Below are 22,803 nucleotides of genomic sequence, written 5' to 3' on the forward strand. Positions count from 1 at the left end.
CTGAACAGGCTCCCCAGGGCAGTGGGCACAGCACCAAGGCTGCCAGAGCTCAAGGAGCATTTGGACAACGCTCTCAGGACAGGGTGGGATTGTTGGGGTGTCCCGTGCAGGGCCAGGAGTTGGAGTCGATGTTTGCTGTGGGTCCCTTCCAACTCAGGATATTCTATTCTATTCTATTCTATTCTATTCTATTCTATTCTATTCTATTCTACTCATTTCATTTCATTTCATTTCATTTCATTTCATTTCACAGGCATCACTTCCTCGGTGTCACTCCTTGGGTTGTTTTGGGCTCAGCTCAAGCTGACTTCAAACCCAGTTTGTTACGTACTTGGCTGTAGAGCTAAAAGAGACAAATCTTGCTCTTGTTGCCACTGAAGCTTTCCTGGAAAATGCTTGCAGGCCCTTGGGCAGGAGTTGGCCTTGCCCAGTGCTGAAGTACCATGGTACTGCTTCATAGCCTGGGCTGGCCAAGCACCCGAGTGGAAGAAGCAGCACTCAGGATCTGCCTTCCACCAGCTTGTAAAACCTTCATTCAAATTCTCCAGTTGTTCCTGTTCTTGTGACTTACAGCCATTAAAAAATATTCCAAGGGAGGTGCTTCTCCTTTGAGTGTGTCACCAAGGACAAAAAGCATGAGCAGTGTCTCAGGCTGACAGGAAGGATGTGTAGTAAGAAGATTTAATAAACCAGGGGATCTTTAAGGTCCCTTCCAACCTAAACCACTCTAGATCATACAACAAGACCACCTATACGGAAATAGCACCTTGATTTGGTGGCTGCTTGGAAGGAGGAGCAGCACCGTGGATCACTCTGGGAGGGAGTCAGAGCAAAGGGAACAATAACAGATGTTTTATGAAATGCCAGGGGACTTCTCTTTTAATTTTCCTACTTTTTGGATATGCTCCTGCTCTAGTAGACTGACAATTTACTAGTGGATGTTGAAGTTTCTTCAGAGACTTCTGGAGTCTCTCTGTGTACCAGGCACCTCTCTTTGGTTACTGCTTCACCTTCACTGATAAGAACCTGGTGTTTATTCACTGGAGCTTCTTGTTTCCTAGCCAGATCCGTGGTGTCTGCGTTCATCAGCTGAGGCCAACACAGATTTGTTTGTCCCACACTTCCCAGTCTTGTGTTCCTCCCGCTTGGGTCAGTTGGGTTCAGGTGCACTGAGATACTCCTGGGTCTTAGGTGAGCATTGGATGTGTTGTCATCAAAGCTGGGTGACCCACAGAAGCTTCTCGTGCAAGTGCAAAGGGATTCTTCTAATTAAACTAATAAAATTCTAATCATTTACTCGCCTGATGTTTGCATCTGTTTGGGACAGAGAGGAAACTTGTTAGCAAAAGTTTCTTATCTACTTTTCTGCAGAAACCCAAAAAGCCCCCAACCCTCTTTCCAGTCAAGCAGGTGTGGTGGATGTTTCCTTCTGCACTGCACAGGTGAATCAGTGTGTGGAACTGGCTTCAGGTGAAATGAAGTGTTTGGCTTTGTTTTACGTTGCAAATTTGAGTTTAAAATTACGTATTTGAGGGATGTTCAGCTCGTTTGTCCAACCTTGCTGCCATGCCAAGTGCTCTGGTGTGTGTGACCTGACAGACAGAGTGAAATGTTGGCAGTGTGATTGTTTCTATGCTGAAATCCATGGAAATGAAGCTGTGGAAAGAAATAAGTTCTGGACTAGATCTTCTGGACTAGATCTTCCTCTTTGTTCATCAGCCAGAGGAGACAAAATCCACTCCAGCAGTGGATCACTGCAGCCACCACAGATGTAAATAACGAGGTGCACTTGGGAAAGGGAAATTCTAGCCCAACTAGAAGTGTAAATGCCTTGCTTTTTGCAAAGAAACTAACTCACTAACCAACACCCTTTTATTTCTTCCTCTCTTTCACCTTTTGCCCTCTCTTCTGTTTCTCTCGTGCCTCTGAACTCATGAGCAGGCGTCGTCAGATCGCCGAGGAGAGTGGGAGATCCAGCCAAGCCGGCAGACAAATACCTCGTACCTGACATCTCATTTGGCTGCAGATCGACACGGAGGATCAGTGCAGGTACCTCTTCCTCCTGATGCGTTAAACTCCCTGAATTCTCCTCAAATTACAGCAAGGTTGTGGTTAGGAGAGTGATCTCACTGGTCCTGTCCCATACGTAACGCTCAGGCCGTGGGTTTGTGGGATCCAAGCTGTGATGGCAACTGTTGATGTTACCATTTTGATGAAGCTTCTCCTCCAAGTGCTGTTTTGAACTCAGATGTGTCAAACCGAGGACAGAAAGCAGCATGTGTGTGTGTATTAGCAGGTCTGGTCTATAAAGCACCCTCTCTCCCATCTTGGAGGTTCTCTTGGGTGGTATGAGCAACTGAAATAGAGTTTGTTGGAGATAATCCCCATTAATGTTGGGAAAAGGGTTTAGCTGTTCCAAAGCAGACCAGCACCAGTGCAAGGGCATGGTGGCCACAAGGTGCATCTCTGGATGGTTGCACTGGAAGGGGATGTGTGACAGTGTTGGAGGTGGCACTACCAATAAGTTTTTTAATTCCTGAAAAATTCCTGTTTATGAACAAGGAATGAACAATGTCTTGAGCTAGAAAAGCTCAAGAAGTGGACTCATGGGAATCTCATGCAGTTTAAGAAGACCAAGTGCTGGTGCTGCACCTGTGTTGGGGCAACCCATGGTATCGATCCAGACTGGGGATAAACAGACAGAGAGCAGTCCTGGGGAGAAGGACTTGGGAGTGCTGGTGGATGAGAGGCTGGACATGCCCCAGCCCGGAAACCCCTCATGCCCTGGACTGATCCCACATCGTGGGCAGCAGGGGAGGGGGGATTCTGCCCGTCTGCACTGCTCAGGTGACACCCCCCCTGCAGAGCTGCCTCCAGCTCTGGGGTCCAGCAGCACAAGAAGGACATGGAACTGTTGGAACAAGTCCAGAGGAGACCACGGAGATGCTCTGAAGGCTGGAGCCCCTCAGCTCTGGAGCCAGGCTGGGAGAGCTGGGGATGTTCAACTGGAGAAGAGAAGGCTCCAGAGAGACTTTAGAGCCCCTTCCAGGGCCTAAAGGGGCTCCAAGAGAGCTGGAGAGGGACTTTGGACAAGGGTGTGGAGGGACAGACCAAGGGGGAATGGCTTCCCACTGCCAGAGGCAGGGTTAGATGGGATATTGGGAAGAAATCCTTCCCCCTGAGGGTGGGGAGGCCCTTGCACAGGTTGCCCAGAGCAGCTGTGGCTGCCCCATCCCTGGAAGTGTTCAAGGCCAGGTTGGATGGGGCTTGGAGCAACCTGGGCTAGTGGAAGGTGTCCTTGCCCTTGACAGGGGGTGGGAACAAGATGAGCTTTAAGGTCCTTTCTAACCCAAACCATTCTGTGATTCTGTGAAGTCCTACCTGGTCAGGTTGTCACCCAGGGTCACTGAGGGACCTTCTTACACTGGTGCCAGAGTGAGCTGGCTGGATGTGCTGAAGAGAAGGTGCAGGAATCACCTAAGCAAACAGGAACACTGATATCGCTGCCCCTTTGGCAGAGGTTTGCTGTGAGAGCTCGCTTTGCTGTCAGACACAACACTCTGAAAATTGGCTCTGGTGAAATGGGAATTAGTACCTGGAGTGGGCCAGAGCTGAGCCGAGGACACGGGTAGTGCAGGATGTCCTTAGGGAAATGCAGATTAGGTTGAAATGTTTACTTTTTCCTGATACTTGATTGGGTTGAATGATTTTTTTGGCTTGATTAGTCATGTTCCTTTTTTCATTTAAAGATATTTTACTGAGTAGCAGAGAAACAAAGACAAGGAGGAACTGATAAATATGTAGCTCTGATCTCAGATGTGAGCAGACAGGGACAGGAGTGTTCAAGGCCAGGCTGGACGGGGCTTGGAGCAACTTGGTCTAGTGGAAGGTGTCCCTGTCCATGGCAGGGGATAGAACGAGCTGAGCTTTAAAGGTCCCTTTCAACCCAAACTGCTCTGTGATTGTATGACTCCAGCACTCAGTACCGAGTAGATGTTTTTATTCATATTTCTTAATGTAAGGGGAATGGTTTCCTTGTAGCTACAGCACTAATGCAGCTACCTAAGCAGTTTATGAGCCTCCATGTGCCACTGTAAGCATTAAAATTCTGCTTACATGCAGCTGAGAACAAAAAATGTGCTGTGTGTGGCTGCAGAGACTGGAATTGTTTCTCAACAGACACCCCAGCTCGTGCTGAACCCTTAGGGGGGCGTCGGCACCTTTGAGCCACCGGTTCCTTTAAGGCTGAATTTGTCACCTGAAAATGAGGCAGCAGCACATGAAAAGCGAGGAGGAAAATCAAAACCTTTTGGAAAATGGAACTGAACAAGTAGCTTAACAAAGTGTGGGAAGAGCCCTGGGAACAGCACAATTAAGCGCCAGCGTTGCAGAGTCGCGTGGGAGTCTGGAGAACCCGGGTGGGCCCACGGCATGATGAGTCTGGGAGAGGGGTGAAGAGAAGCCAAGGGGTTGTCACTTGAGGAGAGCTCTGAGCATCACATGAGCTGAGTCCTGACCCACCTTGGCAGGACCCACCCTCCTTGGGGCCTGGTGGGCAGAAACAGCAGCTGCTGGTAGGACTGAAGTGTTCGAAATGAGCATGGATGGATGTGCTGAGCAGTGAGGGGACATCTGCTGCAAGGGCTCCCTTCCCTTCATATCTGGTGGTCAGGTCATCCAGAGCCACCAGGAGTTCTGGGTAGCACCTTGACTCCCCCCTCACAGGAGATGCCTCCTTTTGCCTTGTAGAAAGGTGAAGAGGAGGAGCAGGAGGGGGAAGCAGGCATCCTTACAGCTCTGGAGCCAGGAGCAGTTCCAGGTGCCTGTCCTAACATCCAGCTGGAGTGTGGAAGGGCCAGCCAAACCTCCATCCCATGCAGGCTTCCTTGGTGGTTGTTGTGGCAGTGGAGCAGTGATTAATCATCCAGCTGCCACGAGCTGGGAGCTGGATGGTCATCACTGTAATGGAAATGCTGAAGTGAGCCATCATGGCAGCTGTGAGGCAGAAAGAGATGAGAGACCACGTCAATAGCTTTTAGGCGAGGACATACTTCCAAAAACCAGCTGTGTAAGGAGTGAGACTGGTGGCTCTGGAGTGGCTTCTGCCCATGGTGCTGCCAGGCAACAGGATCAGCCGCTCACCTGTAAAAGCATCAGGGTAAAACAATCAACATTATCTATATCATGTGTCTATATAGGGCTGGCAGTGCTTACACCAGTGGCTGCACTCCCAAAGTGGCCTCCCAAAGCCAGAATGACATGTGGTGGGCATGGGAGTGGGAATTAGGGAACAGTCCCCTTCCTGCTGCTCTGCTTGGGATGGACCAGGCCAGCAACTGAAAGGCACCCACAGAACCTGAGCCTGCTGACAGCATGCAAAGAGCAGACGGTTATCCTGCAGATTTCCCATTCCCACAGCATTCCTTGTTGGGGAGCTTCGTTAACGGGGCGTTCCTTTGTGTTTAGGTGGTGAGCTCGACCAACGGGGAGCTGAACGTGGATGACCCGACGGGAGCACACTCCAACGCGCCCATCACAGCGCAGGCAGAGGTGGAGGTGGTGGAGGAAGCTAAGTACGTTTGCTTTACAACAGGCTTTCCACTGGTTGGTCATTAATCCTCCTCCTGGGAAGCGAGTGGGGATGTTTTCCTGTGGGAAAGTACTCGATGCTCGTGTCCCGTGCCCTTTTCCTTGCATATTGCTGCTTTTGTGCATGGTGCCTTCAGTGCTGCTGCTGCTGCTGCTGCTTCTCTTTGACACTTGTCATGCCTGGAGAACGTAACTCTTACTCAGAGCATGTCCTGCCAGGTAGATGGTGGCACAGATCCCAAAATACTGGGAGCTGATTTCAGGAATCCTGGGGAGCATCCCCCTTTCCAAAGGGAGAACGTGCTGAGAGTGTAGGAGTAGCTCAAGCACAGCTCAGTGAAGAGATCATTGGTCTGAGAGTTGACACTTTATTTCTGGCTGTGAGAAGTGAGTGCCAAGTATCCAGAACGGTGCAAAAGTAACTCCTACAGGGATGGGTAGTTCTCCCTGTAGGTTGTCTTGGTCCAGCTCTATGGAAGCTGAATGAGAGGAACCAGAAGCAGCTTGTGGGGGAGAAGGTGCTCCTTCTGAACTGACCTCTCCTGTAGCTTCTGATCAGGAGTGAGAACGGATGTCCAAAGTTGCTGTGTTGCCCGTTTTGGCCTCCTGTGCACACGTGCTGCTTCCGGCACCATCATGTTACCTTTTGCATGATCCTCAACATGGCACCTTCTCTCTGCCTCTGAACTAGACCAGGTCTCTGGTGGGTCACCGCGGAATCCTGGCACTCCCCAAGCAAGGGGTCAGTGGGGCCAGAGCTGCCTTTGAACTGGTCAGTGCTGGGACGTGGCCCAGCTGCCTGGTTATTATTTGATTGGGTGATACTGGTGCTGCTTGTCCCACATCGTTTGCCCCAACCTCTGTGGGCACTCCTGGGTGAAGAGGAAAACTGGCAGGTGCAAGGAAGAGTATGTGGAAGGGAAAGGTCCCTGGGTATGTGTCATCTGTGCTGGTTGTCCTGAAGGTCTTCTGTTCTTCTCCCTCGGGAAGCACCTGTGCTGGATCTTGTTCGCTGGTAGCTGGCCTGGCCTTGATCCCAGCAGTAGCAGGCACACCTTCTCTGAGCCCAAGAAGCAAGCCTTGGATTTGGTGCAGGCTCCTCATCAGGCTCAGCAGGGTGGGGGATATCTTGGGGTGCAGGTTGCAGAGTGGGCAACATTCCTCTTAGTGTGGCCGGCAGGGACCACCAGTTTGGCGTCACGGGCTCTGAAGGGAGTCCCCCCCAGGCATGTGGCTCCTAGGATGCAGCACATTGTCACTCTTAACAGTTCTGATACAACAACCCAGTGCAAGGAAGTACCAGGAACACCTCCAGCCCATGTTCCTGCAGTGAGGTCATTGTCCACACCCCCCTCCATGTACAGGGGAGACATCAAGGCAGGTGGGAAGGAGCATGGGAGAGCTGTGCTGCCCAGGCCCTGTCCCTCAGGGACATGGAGCTAGTCTGTCTCTCTCCAGCCCTTGTTTGTGTGCTCCCAAATTGGTTTTGGCAGTGCTGGGAAGCAGAGCATAAACTGCTTTGCACTGACAGCTTTGGGGTCTATTGTAATTCCCAAGCATAGTCCTCTTCATTCCGCTTACCACGGGGAGCACTGGCTTCATCTTTCCTCACATCTGTGATCAGAAATCCCCTCAGGCACACGAGAAGGGCAAAGGACTTTGGGATTGTGCTCTGCAGCAAAGTGTGCCAGAGAAAGCTGGCAGGAGCTGGAGCTGGGCATCGTGTTTTGAGACAATGTGCAAGAGCAGAAGGGGCTTTCCCTGGCATTCCAGAGGGCAGAGCTGTGCCAGTGCTTCTGCCTGTGGTGTGCTGGAGAAAAGCTCCTGATCCCAGACATGGATTCTGCTGGAGGGCTGATTCCAAGTGTAGATCCATCATCAGGCCCTGCTGTTGCTGGAGCTGCAGGGCACAAGAGCAGATGGTGGCCTGGAGTCGCTTTCTGATCCCAGCCCCAGATAAGAACCTGATGGGGCTGGTACCTCCATGGCAAACAGGGGGAAGGTGGAAAACCCCTGGAGAAGGTGGCGGCTGTCAGCGGCACCACAGCGAGGGCAGAGGTGGTGTGAGGGCTGGGGCGGGCGGCGGGCAGGCCTGGTGTGTGTCTGCCTCTGCACTGCATGTTTGCATGGCTGCGGTGACTCGCTTCCATCCCACCTCTGTGAACTAATCGCTCTTTCTTCCTTTCTGTGTTTTTTCTCTACACTCTCTGTAGCTGCCTGAAAATGCTCAACTTGTGGTGAGTCCCTCTCTCCAGTCCACATGCAAGGGGGAGCGGACCAGACTAGACTGGGGTTGGCAAAACCAAACCCACCAAACCCTAAAAAAGCACAAAGTCAAAGCCAACCCAGAGCTGTTTTGATTTTAGGGCCACATGCAATACTGGGGAGGGTGTGGGCTGTGTCCGAGCGGCCACACTAGGCCGAGCAATTCGGCTGATCTCTGAACACATGGATGTAAAATCAGACTTTAATCTTTTCCTATTTGGCTTTCCATCTCCCCCAAACGTTTATGTCCCTGAGCAGATGATGCCTGATGGAGTTGGGCAGAGTTGGGACCAGGCTTGCTGGGCCTCTTGCAGGAATTCCTCACGCAGACGATTATGGAGGGAAAACCCTGTGCTGGGTATCCTGGGGAGGCAGTCACTTCCTTGGAGAGTCTCCTCTGGAGAAGCACAGGCCAGAGAGGATGGAAAGACAAGACTATGGAGTCCTCATTAGTGACAGAGCCCCTACTTGGAGAGAGTGGGTGGGAGGCAACTCCTTTTCAGCCAGCTGAGGTGCAGGTGAATGGATGTCTCCAGGAAAGAAAGGATGGAAGAGTTGGGATTAGCACTGGTCCAAGCCCAGCTCAGGGCTTTATCAGGGTTTCGAAGCTGCAGCTGTAGCATCCCAGTCTCAGGTTGTCCCATGGAGATGTTCCCTCCCTCCTGCCCCTTGGGGAAGCCACATACCCAGTAAGCAGGGGACCAAGTGGAGATTCACATGAGGAATTTGTATCTCAGGGAGGGCTGATGGGTGGGAATGGCCCCAGAGTGAGGGGACCAGGCCCGTGTGCTGTGAGGAATGTCCTTGTTGGATGGGAGACTGACTGCCTCTGCCCTGCTCTCCATAGGCATCACCTCCAATACCTCTGGCATCTCTGGCTTCTCTGTATGTCGTAGTCTGGGGCTGTTCTCTTGGGCATTGTCTGCATGCAGAGAGATCACGTTCTGTAATTGTCAGCCTGCCTTATTCTTTTATTTTGGTGTTTTGCCTCTGCCTGTCTGACCTGCCAGGATTTCCTTTCCTGAACCCTTCCCTAGACCTCTGAGTAAGAGCCTAAAAAGACAGTCACAACGAAAAGCCAGAAGTCAGTCAGCTCCCTTTGTTGGGTACCCAAGGAGTCGAGTGCTGCTCAGCCTCTTCTTCCCTTACCCGCTGCATGCAAAACCATCACTCGTGCATCCTCCATCCTCTCTCCCCATGACCTTCCCCCTTACCCACCATTGCCCATGTCATGAAGGAAGGTGGCTGCTGTGGGAGAATAATACTGCGACAGGTTAAAGCAGGAGGAGGGGGCAGATGGCCTGGGACAACAAAACACAAGAGCTGTCCTGGGGTGGGGGTTCCAGCCTGGGCAAGGGGGGCTGCAGGCGGCACACACACATCTCAGGGTGGGTGGGCAGTGATGGAGGCTCCTGCAAGAACAAGGGCTTGGCATTTCTCCTCATCCCACCTCCAAACTGGGCCTGGTCAGGAACCTTGAGACAAACCATGGACATTTTTTCTCCTGGCCCTTAGTCCGTGCGGTGGGAGGAGTCCCTCTTGTGGGCCCTGTGGGGGCTCTCCCACAGGGTTTTGTGACAGGGATTTGCTCTCCTCAACAGACAATCCATGCTCACAGCGTGGTGGTGGTCACCCATCACTTTTGCACCCCATAGAAAGGCTCATGCACCCAGGGACAAGCACCTTCGGGATGCGAGTAGGAATGAATCTGTTCCTCCAGCTCTGAGAGGATGGAGGTGTAATGCCACCATTCCACAAAGGACCCAGCAGAAAATAGTTTGGAGAAGTTGTTACAGTGGTTTTAAATGTTTTTAGTCTGTTGGTGACAGATGATTGTGGGAGAAAATGGTCTTTGCATCTTCACATTTGCCTGCCAGAGTTGAAGAAGTGTTTGGACAATGCTCTCAGGCACACGGTGGGATTCTTGGGGGTGTCCTGTGCAGGGCCAAGAGCTGGATTTGATGATCCTTGTGGGTCCCTTCCAAGTCAGGATCTTCTATGATTCTGTGGTCTACTCTGACTGCTTAGCTAGGCATCCCTTCCACCAGCCTGGAAGAGCAGTCTTCCAGCATCACCCAGACTTCTCCAGAGGTGGCTGTCCTGGCACATGGAGAAAGACACGTAGCTCAGGAGAACTTGCACAGAACAAGCACCTGTGCAGAGTATTCCTGGCAGTGGGCTGAGGGCAGGAAGATAGATACACCTTCAGCACCAAGGGATTCTGTAGGAAGCCAGCAGGACTATAGGATCTGGGTGACTGCTCCCAGTGTATCCCACGGGGAACCCATCACTCCTCATGGTGCAACTGTGTTGGGCGTTCCTCTCCCCACCTCAGCCTCCACTCTCCATCCTTCTTGCTTCCCCTAATCCCTGGGCTTGTGCACCTCCCTTGCATCAGATGGGGAAAGAAGCAGGGGTTCTGCATCCTGGCGCTGAGTGATTGATCCGATGTGGAAGCTCTGGTGAAAGGTTCAGTAAAGAAACCTGGTCCCAGAGCCAAGGTCTCTTTGGAACTTGTCTTTTTAGTGAACAGTGGTGAAAACCATGGGTCTCATGGCTGGGAAGAGCAGCCAGGGCTCACTGTCCCAGTCCACTTCCTCTGTCGGACAGAGGGAACAGAGCACCTGGATACTGATTTACTGCTTTCCCAGATGGCTCCTTGTGTTCCTGCCCCCGTAAAGCCTTGGGAGGGAGAAGCCCAGCCAGCTCAGGGGCCCGGTGGTGGATCCCCTCACCACACGGCTCACTGGTGGTCTCCCAGTCTGGGCTGGTGGGATCACCATCCACCAGCCCCTGCTGACCATTCCAGGGGCCAAAGGTGTGTCCGGGCCTGTCGAGCAGAGGTGCTGTTGCATGTGGCCAACACAGGGACCCCGGGGCAGTGTGGACTTCCTGGGGTTGCCAGGACTTGGTGCTGGGCATGGGGCTGACTCTCCTTGTCCTTTGTGTCCCAGGTGCTGCTGCTTCTTTAAGAGGAAACGGAAGAAGACGGCTCAGCGTCACAAGTGACCGGTGCCTCCTGGGCCTTGCAGGAACCACCGCGCCTGCAGCTCCTGCCCTGAATCACTGGAAGGGGCTTCTCTTTAGGGGGGAGGAGGAGGAGGATGAGGCAGAGGAGGAAGAGAGAAAAACAAAACAAAACAAAAACAAAAAAAAAAAAAAACAAACAAAAAAAAAAAAACAAGTGACATTTTAAACCAAAAAGAGAAGAAAACGTTCCAAAACAAACCACTCTGGGGTGGATCTGCTGAATGGTCTCCCTCGTTCACTCCAAGCCTGAAGCTCCTTTTGGGACCAGGACTGTGGCTGGCTCAGGTCTTGGTCGCCCTGGGAGGGGGGCTGGCTGGCTGACCCTCCTTCCCCTTGTTTACGGCGAAGGCATCGTTCACGCAAACCTGAGGACTGTGCTTAGTTCCTGCTCACTTTCCTCCCCTCCCTCCCCTGCGCTCTGTGCTCCTCCGTCCTCCTCCCTCCTTAATTAAGTGAAGAAATCCAATAGGATTGATTGGCTGTAGAGAGGGCAGGAGGATGTGAGGCAGGCAGGAGAGTTGCTGGGAGAAGGGCCTGACCGCTGCAGCAGGAAGAGACAGGTTCCCTCTGCGGCTCCTTGGGAACAGTTACACTGTAATGTGCAAGCTGTGAGAAATTTGCAATCTACTGTTCCAGTTAGGGTTTTTTTTCCGGCTCCCTTGACACCTCCCTCCTCTGACGGTAACAGAGCAATGTGGATTGTTTTAAAGAAGCTGACGTCGTTGCACTTTTTATTATTTTTAGCATTTACAGATGCACATTGTATCTGTGGATCTCTCCGTGGCCGCGCCAGCGCAGGCAGACATCCAGCGGGGAAGACGGTGGATGCACAGAATGCCCTCGAGTGGGGATGTCCAGGACCCTCGTGCCAGGCTGGGGCTCCCAACGTCCGCCTTGGGGCACACGCTGAGGAAAGCATACTTGAATTTCCACTCACCCTTCCTAGCTGCCGGTGAATGTCCCTTCCATGGTTTCCTATGCCGTGCCTGACCCAGCTGGCTGGGAGACGCGAGGCCGTCACCCGGTGTTGGCAGGAGGGAGTGGCATCGGCTTTGCTGAGCCAGAGGAATTTGTGCTGGTTTAAGAGGTAGATCTGGATTGAGGTTCCTGGGAAGCAGCCATTTCCCAAAGTGTGGGCAGCTGGGCAGCGTTCCCAAATCCCTCTGTGGGGTGGTTGTGAACCTTCTGTGAGAACACCTTAGCAGGAGCAAAGCTTCCCTGGCAGGGAGAGGATACTTCATGCCTTAACACTGATCCCATTTCCCGATGGTCAGATAGGTTTGACTGGAATAGCCTTTATGTCCTCTCCATGAGCGTGGGGCTGGGAGTGGGGGACACCGTCCCACCCCCCAGAGCAGCCACGGTTCTGCACCACTTTGAGCCAAACCAATAGCAAGGAAAGGGCTTGGGGCACTCTGCACACCCGTAAAAACAAGGAAATCTTGCCTCCTGCTGCAGTGTTTCCCAAATCAGAGGAGGCTGAGGCTGCCCAGGGGTTCCCAGGAGGTGGCAGGGCTGTGGGAGAACTCGAGCAGCTGTTGGGAACAATGTGAATAAGCTCCTTGGACTTAGTCTTTCGATATATGACACCAGACCAGGCAGGGACTGTTCACTTGAGGGACTTGCTTGTCATAAACTGGGGCCTAGCTCACCCCAAAATCCTGGAGAGCATGAAGGGAGGAAAGGGAGAGACTAGATCTCATTATCTTTTATTTGTTTTAATGATGATCTGCATAGCTTGGAGTTCACAGAGTGGCATTCCCAGGAGGTTCAGTTCCCCGGGCTGGGTAGAAGTGGGTGTAGAGGGCAGGAGATCGCCCTGGGCAGGGAGCTCTGGGCTTGCTCCTCGTGCATCCCTGAGACAGGCAGGACACTGGTTAGAGCAGAAAGGCCTCGCTCCTCACCGGGATCCCCCGGGGTGTCTCTTGGCCATGTTCTCTCCATGCCTTATCCCAAGGAGCTCTCAGCTCACACATGCACCCCTTTTTCCCTTTGCAAAGCGCTTTCCTCCAGCCATGCTGTGGGCCAAGGCAGGAAGGAGGCAGGAAGGGGACCCCTCACCTCCCGCCGGGACATTCACCCTCTTGTCCCCTCCCGCCAGAGGGAGGACAGGGACCGTGGCCACGTTCCACCTTTCTCTTCCCAAACTCCTCTGCTGCCAGGGGCTCCCAGGAGCCCTGTATCTGTCTCTGGCACAGGCGTTCCCCTCTCTGCTGTAGGAAACCATGGTTTGGCATCTTGGGAGGAGGGTCCATGGGCATGGGAGCTCCTCGGGAGCCGCCCTGCCCGCTGCAGATGGAGCCAGGCCCTGAGACACTTCTGTTGCTGCCCTCCCAAGCCCCACTAAGTGCCTGTCACCAGAACTCGATTCCTTCTGCATCTCCTGCCGTGTTTGGTCATTCCTCGCTGCCTCCACTCAAGGAGCAGCTTGTAGTTGCAGCATATGTAAGTGTTTGCAGGGTGAGGGAGGGCGGGGGGGAAAGGGGCCATCTCAACAGGTTTTGTTCTTAAATGTTTTTGGTTTCTTTTGTTTCAGTTTTTTTTTTTTTTAAGTGAATGTATTTGATTGTTTAGAAACTTTCCTGACCTTGGTTTTAAGTGGGTTGGTTTGAAAGCTGTTTCATGGTGACCCACTACGGCTTCTCTCCAGAGATATGATGTTCTTTTAATCCTACGATGATGTGTTTGTAGGGGAGGACTGTCCCCCCACGGCATGCTGGTAATGCTCACTTGTACCAAGCCCTCTTGCACTATAATCGTACGTTGGACTCTTCAAAAAAAAAAGGGCAAAGATGTGGGGTGGCTTTTTAACAAAAAATTAAAAAAAAAAAGGCAAATAAAGCAGGTTAACAGCAAGTCCCGTTCTTGAGGGAACCGCTGTCCCCAGGGAGCTCAGAGGTGACGAGGAGATGCAGCCAGACTGAGCCAGCCATGCTGTGGTAGGACGCAGGGCATTAACCTGGGCAAACCCTCCTCTCCTTGCTGGGAGCGGTCAGAGCGGGGAAACCCTGGGGTTGGAGGGGAGGGGGCTCTCTGGGGGCTCCCTGGGGGTTGGGCTGGTCTCCGACGTGTCTCTCTGCGGCTCAGCCCGCCAACGTTGCGATGCAGTCTTCTGAGGTATCAAGTGAGATGATTATTATTATTTTTTTTCAATAAAACATTGCACTGCTGCATTGTTCTCCATGAATAGACGTATTTATTACCTCAGCCTGAGCACTGCGCTTGTGTTTTGTCTTCCTTTGGCTCCGCTGGGCACTGAGCCCTCTTTGGAGGGGACGGTGCAGGGGGTGGGACCTGGCAGGACCCTCTCAACAACTTCGTGTTGAGCCATGGATGGTTTGGCCCCGCAGATTGGCCAAGGCATGGTGGCACTGATTTCCCTTCTCCCTGTGGCTGCACATTGCCAGTTCAGCTGTCCTGGGTAATGGGATGCCTTGTCCTGGGGCAACCCTTGAGAGGGACCACAGGAAAGGGGTGCTGGGACCTGCCCGCCTCACCTCTTCCCCTGGCAAGACTGAAGAGTGGATCAGGCTGTGGGATAAAAACTGAAAAAGGGAGTGAGAGAAGCCCAAATCCTCTTAAATAGCAGGAGTGACCAGGCTGGAAGCACACAGGAGTGACTGTGGTGTTGCAGCTTAGCACCATCACTGAAGATGTCCCTGCCCATGGCAGGAGTTGGACTTTTAAAGGTCCTTTCCAACCCAAACTGATCTGTGATTACAAATCCTGGAGTTAGTTGAAGATGTGGGGATTACGTTTTTATTTAGTGTCAGCTAAATTTAGTGTCAGCTTTATTTAGTGTCAGTGTCAGTCCCCCAAAAGACAAACCTCAAAGGTGAAGTCGCAGGTTCTAAGGGCCAGGGAGGAGATGCTTGGGGTTTGTATCCTTGCCAGAGCACATGTATCCCAAAAACCAATTTTTGGGAACAGGCAATGAGAGCTCATACTAAAAAAAGCTACATTTAAGGCTAGGAAGTGGGGGGGAAAGTGTCCCAAGAGCGATTCCAGCGTGGAGCAGGTTCCAAGCACGGGAACATCTTTGTTCAAGTGCTCTCCCTGTGTGGGGACAGTGACAGCTGCTCCAAAGGTGCTGTTTGGCTCTCGGGTGGCATCTTTATAACGCCGTTCTGCTCACTGACACTGACTCGCAGCCATTTGGCTGCACCGGGGCACTGCTCGGCCTCCCGGGGGGATCGAGCGCTCCTTTGTTTTGGCCGCTCAGTGTCCCCCTGCCCCTGGGGACACCGGACCCGGGGACACCGGGGACACAACGGCCCCGGATCACCGGCTCGGGGGGACACCGGACACAGTGGCCTTGGGGACACCGCCCCAGGGGGCCTCGGGGGAGGGACACCGGGACACACCGACCTCGGCTCACGGGCCCCGGCTGCCCTCACACCCCGCCCTCCGCTCTCCGGCCGACATTGGCCGCCGACACCCCTCGGCCCCGCCCCTCTCCCGCCTTCTTCCCTACGACGTCCTATCATCACGCCAGCCCGCTCTTGATTGACAGCGCCGCGGCCGCTCAGCGAGGGGCAACGTGGCAGCCGCCCGCGCCCCGCCCGGCCGGAAGGCGCCACCTCCCCCCCCCTCGCGGCCGCTGTTGGTCGCGCCCGGGCGGGCGGAGCGGGCAGGCGGCAGCGAGGGCGGTACCACCGCGCGGCGCGGGTGGGGGTGCGCGGCGGGCGTGGCCGGATGCCGGCGGCGCGGCGGGCGCTGTGGCCGGGCTGCGAGCGGCGCAGGATGAAGGTGCTGGTGGCGGCGGCGGCGCTGGGCGCGGCCCTCCTGCTCCTGCTGCCCGCGGCCTCCCGCGCCGACGAGCGCAAGAAGGGGCCCAAGGTCACCGCCAAGGTCGGGGGGGGCCGGGCCGGAGCCGGCGTGGGGGACGCGGATGGGGCGGGGGAGGCCTCGACGGGGTTGTTGGGGTGAGGGGGACCTGGATGGGCTGAGGGGTGTCTGGGGCTGAGGGGGCCGGGATGGAGGGGAGGGGAGGGTGTGGTGGGAGGCCGTGAGGGAGGAGGGCTTGGGAGGGACGGACAGCTGGGATGGGGGGGTCTGGGATGGGCGGAGGAGGCCTGGAGGCAACTTGGCCCAGCTTGGGGGGAGCTGAGGTGGGGGAGGCCCAGCTTGGAGTGAGGAGGAAGGACCGTGGGGTGAGGAGATCCTAGATGGGGTGGGAGAGGCCTGGGCTGAAGGCCTGGGTTGGAGGAGCCCAGCTGAGATTGTGGGGTGAGGGGATGCAGGCAGGGAGGCGGGGGAGACCGGACCCAGTGAGATTTTGGGCCTGGTTGGACTGGGTGAGTGGGACTTTTGGGAGGTGGGTTGGCCCAACAAGGTGAGTGTGGCTCCCGTGGTGTCCTCCTAACCTTCCTGCACCCCCCAAGGTGTTCTTCGACCTGCGGATTGGGGAGGAGGATGTGGGCCGTGTCGTCATTGGGCTCTTTGGCAAGACAGTGCCCAAGACAGTGGAGAACTTTGTGGCATTGGCCACCGGAGAGGTGAGGGGCCCACGGCCCCCTGGGCCTCACCGGCCCCTGGGAGGCTCCTACTGACCTGGGGCAGTGCTGGGTGCAGGGAGCTCTGGGCCGTCCCTTTGCCTCACTCCGTGTTCTGCCTCCCCACTTCCAGAAAGGATTTGGCTTCAAGGGCAGCAAGTTCCACCGTGTGATCAAGGACTTCATGATTCAGGGAGGAGACTTCACCCGCGGTGACGGCACTGGAGGTAACTTGGCCCAATCCAGCCACTGTCTGGGAGTGAAGCAGAAGCCACGTTCCCAACAGCTGCCTGGCTGCCCTGGAACCAGTGTGGAGCTGGAGCAATGTAGGAATGAGTGGGCATGGAGTTCATAAAGACCTGGCCTCAGAGCAGAGCTGGGTGCTGGGGTAACTGGGGTGCTGGGAGCCTCCTGCTCTGGTCCCTGGGGGCATGACCCTCCTTGCCCAGCTCATGGGGGGCTTCCAGCTCCCTCCAGCAGCCCATAGCTCATGGTTCCCTGTGGCATTGGTGTTCATCCCTACTGTGGAAGTGCTCGTTCCCCCACCACCATCATCACCCCAACACTGCCTTTTTGTCCCCACCCTTAGGAAAAAGCATCTATGGGGACCGTTTCCCTGACGAGAACTTCAAGCTGAAGCATTATGGGCCAGGCTGGGTGAGCATGGCCAATGCTGGCAAGGACACCAACGGCTCCCAGTTCTTCATCACCACCGTGAAGACGCCGTGGCTGGACGGGAAGCACGTGGTGTTTGGCAAAGTGCTGGAGGGCATGGTGAGGGCCCAGGGGGAAAAGGGGGCCAGGGAGAGTGGGACTGGGCAGGCGAATGGGCTGGGAGGCACCTGGAGAGGGACAGGGGTTGGCCAAGCTGTCTCTGCCTGTGTGTCCTACTCTCACACCTCCCCTCCACCCAGGACGTGGTGCGGAAGGTGGAGAACACGAAGACCGACAGCCGGGACAAGCCCCTAAAGGACGTTGCCATCGTTGACTGCGGCACCATCGAGGTGGAGAAGCCCTTTGCCATCGCCAAAGAGTGAGGGACCAGTGGGGGTGGCAGGGCCGGCACCGGGGACCTGCTGGGGCATGAGGGGGCCACGGGCCTGGGGCTGCCCCACTCTTGGGGCAGGGGAGCAGCCACGGGGTCCTGCTGTGTCCCACTGCCCAGGCCCCTCTCCCAGCCAGTGGGACGGGGCACGGGCTCCTCTTCCATCACTTTTGTAAGAAGCACATGCTCCAATAAATGTGACCAATGTGTTTTTTAAAGAGCTGCCTCTCTCCTACCTTCATGGGGGTGCAGATCCCTTCCCATCCCTCACCTGTGTGCACCCATCAGCCTTCCATCTCCCTTCTACATCCCATCCAGCTGGGAGCAGTGCCACAGTTGGCCCCAGGTTTGCTTCACAGAATTCCACAGCACAGCACTTTGCCAGGCAGTGAAATCCAAGAGATTTATTGTACCAAAGCCAGATGCAGAGGGGTTTTCCAGCATGGTTCAGCATCCAAAGGCTCCAACACAACCCCAAAATATTGGGAAGAAGGCAGAGCTCCTACTCTCTCAGAAAAGGCACTTTGGATGGTGGCGGGAGAGCAGCTGTGTCTCCCACTGTCCCCTTGGGTTCTCCCACCCAGTTTTCCTGCCCCAGTCCAGTGGGGAGGAGTCATTTTCACCACAGGTGAGGATCTTTTCCTCACCACTGCAGCCCTGGGAGCTGGGTGGGTGCCTGGGAGCCTGGCATTCCAGGGGCTCAAGGCACTGCCTGGCCGGGGGTGCAGCTTGGAGGGAGGTAAAGGCCTTGCAAGACCCCAGTGAGGACAGTGTTGGGGAGCAGATCTGCAAGGAGAGGAGGGAGCTGGAGCAGCTGGTTCCCTCCTGAGCCCCATTAAAGGAAAAACATCTTTTAGGGACCCAGGAGAGCCTTTTGGAGGTTTTGGGGACCTTCTCTGTGGTCCTGCTCCTTACCAGTGTCACCTAGCCCCACGTATGGATCGGAGCAGAAGCCGATGACAGGGCGCTGGGAAGGCAGGAGTCTGCTGCCATGGGAGAGGGGATATCAGCCCCTAGCCTGTCCCCGTCATCCCCAACCCCGTGTCCTGGGGTGCTTCGCACAAGTCGGGGGGATGATCCCAGTGCCGTACGGGATAACCGTGGTACCAGTAACTCATCTACTCACGAGGGGCTGCTGGCCTTGGGGTCTTGCTGGCACCGCCGCACCTTCAGGAAGTCCAGCACATCCTGGGGCAGCTCCTTGTTGTGGTACAGGACACCCTACCGTGGCCCAGGACAGGTCAGCATCCCAAAACACCCACCCCACCCCACCGCTGTGCGCACCTCACCCGCAGGTAGAGCTCCAGGCCCTGCCGGCGCTGCTCCAGTGCTTTGGGCATCCAGTGGGGGACATGGCGTGGGGGGAAGTCGGGCACCTTGCAGATCTTCTTGATCTGGAGTGGAGCGTGGAGGGCATCAGGGCAGTATGGGCCAGGGAGGATGAGGCTGGGCCTCCTCGTGTCCCCTCCCTGTGTCCCCTTCCGGCAGAGCCAGGGGGTCTCACCCGCTTGTGTAGTGCCTGGAACTCGCTGTAGCGCTTGGTCACCGTGTGCCGCCGGCCATCGCACAGCACCTCCACCCGGAACACCTGCAAGGGGGGCAGATCTCATCAGCCTCATCCTCACCAGCCTCATCATCATCATTCTCACTGGCCTCATCATCCTCACCATCCCCATCATCCTCGCCGTCCTCATCATCTTCACTATCGTTATTGTCCTCGCCATCCTCATCCTCACCATCCCCATCATCCTCCCAGGGAAGGCAGGAGCCCCCAGTTCCCACACACACTCCCCACCTAGGGAGGGTACTTGGGAATCTCTACCCCCTCCCACTGTCCAGGACAGGCAGAGACCTCCAGCCTCTCGGGTAGACTCCCAGACCTCTGGGGGCAGATGAGGTCACCATTGGAGCAGGCAGGAACCCCCAAAAGCAGATGGGACGCCCCCTCCCAGATCAATCAGGAAGGTGTGACAGCCTGGGGTTGGTTTGATATCTCACCCCTCACCAAACCCCAGAGCAGTCAGGACCCCTGGGGCTGGCAGTGACCTTCACCCCCTGGGGCATGTGGTGACACCAGGGAGGGGTACATGGGGACCTCCAGCTGCTGGGACAGGGAGAAAAACCACCCTTCCCCAAGGCAGGTGAGGTTCCCCCCACCTGGGGACAGTCATGGACCTCCACCCCTTGAGGCAGGCAGGGGACCCTGCTCTTTCCCCATGGGGCCAGAGGGAACCCCCAGACCAGGGGTTCTCCACCCTCCGTTCCCCAGGATCAGTGGGAATACTCCAGCTAGGGACACCCAGTGCCTTCAAGGGTGGAATGTCCCCAGGCAGACACCCCTGAGGACATACAGGGACCTCCACCCCATGGTGCCACAGGGTAACCCCTGAGCCAAGATACAAGGGCAGAGGGCCCACCTCAGTAGGGAACCCTGTGGGGACCCCTGCCCAGCACCCCCTGGGCCAAGGACCCCTGTCCCCTCCCTTTCGAGGGCTATGTGTCCCCCTTCCCAAGCAGGGATCCATGGGGATCCAGCTGGGGACCTCCACTCCCCAAGGCAGATAGTCCCATCTGCCCCTCTCTCCCCACTCCCCCCCTGCTCCCCTAGACAGGTGGGACCCCTGAGAGCCAGTAGGACCACTGGGGGCAGGCAGGAACCCCCCGAACTCTTGGAGCATGTGGGGACGTCCGGGTGGACATGTCAGGACCCCACAACCCCCTACACCATTCAAGGCAGGCAGGGACCCTCATCCCCAGGGCAGAGGGGCCACTCAGAAGCAGACGGGGACCCACCAACTCCCTGGTGCCAGAGGGACCTCCCCCAGGGCAGAGGGACACCCCCTTTTCAGGGCAGAGGATGCCCCACTCTCAACAGGGTCACAGGGCATTTGGGAGCCCCCAAACTCTGGGACAGGTGGAGAGGAACCTCGTCTCCCCGGCCGATGGGAACCCTCTGTGGGAGAAACAGGGGCAATCAGGAGCCAACAGGAGACACCACCACCACCAAGGGCCAGCAGGAATCCCCCAGGTCAGCAGGAATTCCCCCCTTTCAAACACAGAGGGTCCCCAGGCAGGGACCTCAACCTCTGGCAACCCCCCAGGACAGAGACACCCCAGTGACCTCCTCCAGCAAGGACCAGGGGGGCAGCTGGGGACCTCTACACTGGGGCACCTCAGGCAAGGAGGTACCCTGGGGACGGGGGGGACATCCAACCTCCTGAGCAAAGGGGGACCTTCCCCTCCCTGCCCCAGGATCGTCATCCCCAAGGGCAGATGGGGACATCCAGCTACCCCCTGGGGACAGAGGGGACCCCTCGGGCCACAGACCCCAGGTTTCAGGGGTAGAGAGTGCACTGGTAGGGACCACCCCCCCCCCAGACACTTGGGAGAAGGACACACCTGCACCTCAGGGGCACAGGGGGTGACAAGGACTCCCCCCAAGAACAGAGGGGACACACTCTCACCAGGGACACTCTTTCCCCACCCCTTCCATGGGTAGAGGGTCGGTGTCATTTCCCCCTACACCTCGGCCCGGCAGGGATTCCCTGGATGCAGGCAGGGACTGCCACTCCTGGGCATTTGGGGACAGAGGGGTGGCACTTCATGACATCCCACCCCCGGGGCAGATGAAGGACACACATGCCTGGGGCAGATGGGGGTACCTGAGGACAGACAGAGACCCTCCTACCCCTCTGGGGCCAGAGGGGATTCCTCTGGGTAGAGGGTAGAGGAACACCCCCAATTTCAAGGGCAGAGGGTGCCCCCGGCAGGGACCCAGCACAGGCAGAGACCTCCAGCCCATGGGGCAGGTGGGGACTCCTCAGGGAACACTTGGGGACCTCCAGCCCCTGGGGCAGCAGGAGACAAACTCCTCCCCGGAATACGTGGGGTGTCCTGTGGGAACTTGGGGACCTCCAGTCCCAGGGTGGGTGAGGGCACTCCAGGCAGACAGGTATCCCCCTCCTAGGGGGCCAGAGGGCCAGAGCAGGGACCCCTCCTTTCAAAGGTAGAGGGTCCGTGCCCCTCGCCGGCAGGGACCCCTGGGGACAGGCAGGACCTCCACTCCTGGGGCATTTGGGGGACCCCTGGGACCTTCAAACCCTGGGGCAGGAGGAGACAAATCCCCCGGAGGACATGGGACTCCAGTCCCAGGTGATGTGGGGGCATGCCGGGAGAGACGGGGACTTCCCCAAGAGGGCACCCCCGGATCAGCTCCCCCACCACCACCAGCAGGGACCCCTGGGGCAGATGGGTCACTCCTGGGGACATCTGGGACTTCCAGACCCCGGGGCAGAGGGAGACACGCCCATCCACCCTCCCCGGACAGACGGTAACCCCCACCCACGGGGGCAGAGGGGACTCCCCGACCAGGGACACCACCACCCCCCTTTCAAAGGTAGAGGGTCTGTGCCCCCCCCAGACAGGGACCTCCACTCCTGGGGCAGGTGAGGGACCCCTGGGGACACTTGGAGACCTTCAAACCCTGGGGCAGGAGGAGACAAATCCCCCGGAGCGCGGGGGACTCCAGTCCCAGGGCACGTGGAGCCATGCCGGGAGAGACGAGGACCCCCCAACAGGGACCCCCGAACCAGGCCCCACCCCCCTCCACCGGCAGGGACCCCTGGGGACACGCAGGGACCTCCACTCCCGAGGCAGACGGGGAACGCTCGAGGACAACTGGGGACCTCCAGACCCCGGGGCAGAGAGAGACACCTCCCCCCTCCACCCTTCTTGGGCAGACGGGGACCCCCGCGGGCAGCCAAACCTCCCCCCCGAGTCCCCGCTCACCGTGTGTGCCCTGTCGGGGCTGCGCGAAGCCGCCGCGGGTTCCGCCGCTGGGATGGAGACGGCGATCATGGCCCGGGGGGCTGGGGGGGCCGCGGGGCGGGGAAGGGCTGCGGGGCCGGGGAGGGACCGCCCCGAGCGCCCACAGCGGGGACACGGTCCCTAAAGCACACAGGGGAGGGTCCTGCGACCCCACATCGAGCACAAGGGGAAGAAGGGGGGGACTGGAGGAGCCGCCGGGACGCCGCTTTACAGGGATATGGGGAAAGGAAAGTGGGAAGTCAGAACCCAGCTGCGTTTTCCCTTTTTTAAGGCAGAAGGGGTATCGGTTTTGGTGAAATCCACACGTGGGGGGCTGGGGGGAGGTTGAAGGGGGCAAACCCGTCCCTGGGCACGTTGGGGCAGGAGCATCACACCCCAAAAGGCTTCTCAGTGGATTTTAGGGAATGCCACAAAGTGGAACCGCTACAGAGCCCCTGCTGAGCTCAGATCCTAAAAACGGCTCCCACTGGGAGCAGGGCAGAGAGCCAAAGCCTAATCAGGAGCAGGGACAGGTGGCCAGGGCAGTGTCCAAGGTCACCCTTGCCCCTGACA

At 56.6% G+C, this 22,803-nt stretch overlaps 3 protein-coding genes across 4 annotated transcripts in view; 2 read left to right on the forward strand and 1 right to left on the reverse strand.

The window, feature by feature from the left end:
* Positions 1-14,055, forward strand: part of CSNK1G1 (casein kinase 1 gamma 1) — a 101,682-nt gene extending 87,627 nt beyond the window's left edge. The window contains exons 12-15 of one of the 2 annotated variants that reach the window (XM_027741841.2): positions 1,942-2,049; positions 5,467-5,573; positions 7,803-7,826; positions 10,809-14,055. In XM_027741841.2, coding sequence (XP_027597642.1) covers positions 1,942-2,049; positions 5,467-5,573; positions 7,803-7,826; positions 10,809-10,863 — 294 coding nt within the window. In that variant the 3' untranslated portion in view covers positions 10,864-14,055. The remainder of the gene's footprint in view (positions 1-1,941; positions 2,050-5,466; positions 5,574-7,802; positions 7,827-10,808) is intronic. The other variant, XM_027741843.2, reaches the window with a different exon arrangement.
* Positions 14,056-15,466: 1,411 nt separating this feature from the next.
* Positions 15,467-17,644, forward strand: PPIB (peptidylprolyl isomerase B). The gene is made up of 5 exons (XM_027741845.2): positions 15,467-15,735; positions 16,269-16,382; positions 16,513-16,606; positions 16,969-17,153; positions 17,294-17,644. Exons 1-5 carry the CDS (start codon positions 15,580-15,582, stop codon positions 17,414-17,416), a joined length of 672 nt encoding a protein of 223 aa, XP_027597646.1. The 5' UTR covers positions 15,467-15,579; the 3' UTR covers positions 17,417-17,644.
* A 423-nt stretch (positions 17,645-18,067) lies between these two features.
* SNX22 (sorting nexin 22) lies at positions 18,068-22,314 on the reverse strand. The gene is given in 6 exon segments (XM_027741846.2): positions 18,068-18,210; positions 18,340-18,410; positions 18,551-18,645; positions 18,714-18,818; positions 18,929-19,012; positions 22,213-22,314. Coding segments are annotated over 6 exon segments (567 nt in total). The 5' UTR covers positions 22,282-22,314.
* Positions 22,315-22,803: the final 489 nt, after the last annotated feature.

The sequence above is a fragment of the Pipra filicauda genome, unplaced genomic scaffold, assembly GCF_003945595.2.
Source record: "Pipra filicauda isolate LSUMZ 115617 unplaced genomic scaffold, ASM394559v2 scaffold7_size6619720_pilon, whole genome shotgun sequence".
NCBI lineage: Eukaryota > Metazoa > Chordata > Aves > Passeriformes > Pipridae > Pipra > Pipra filicauda.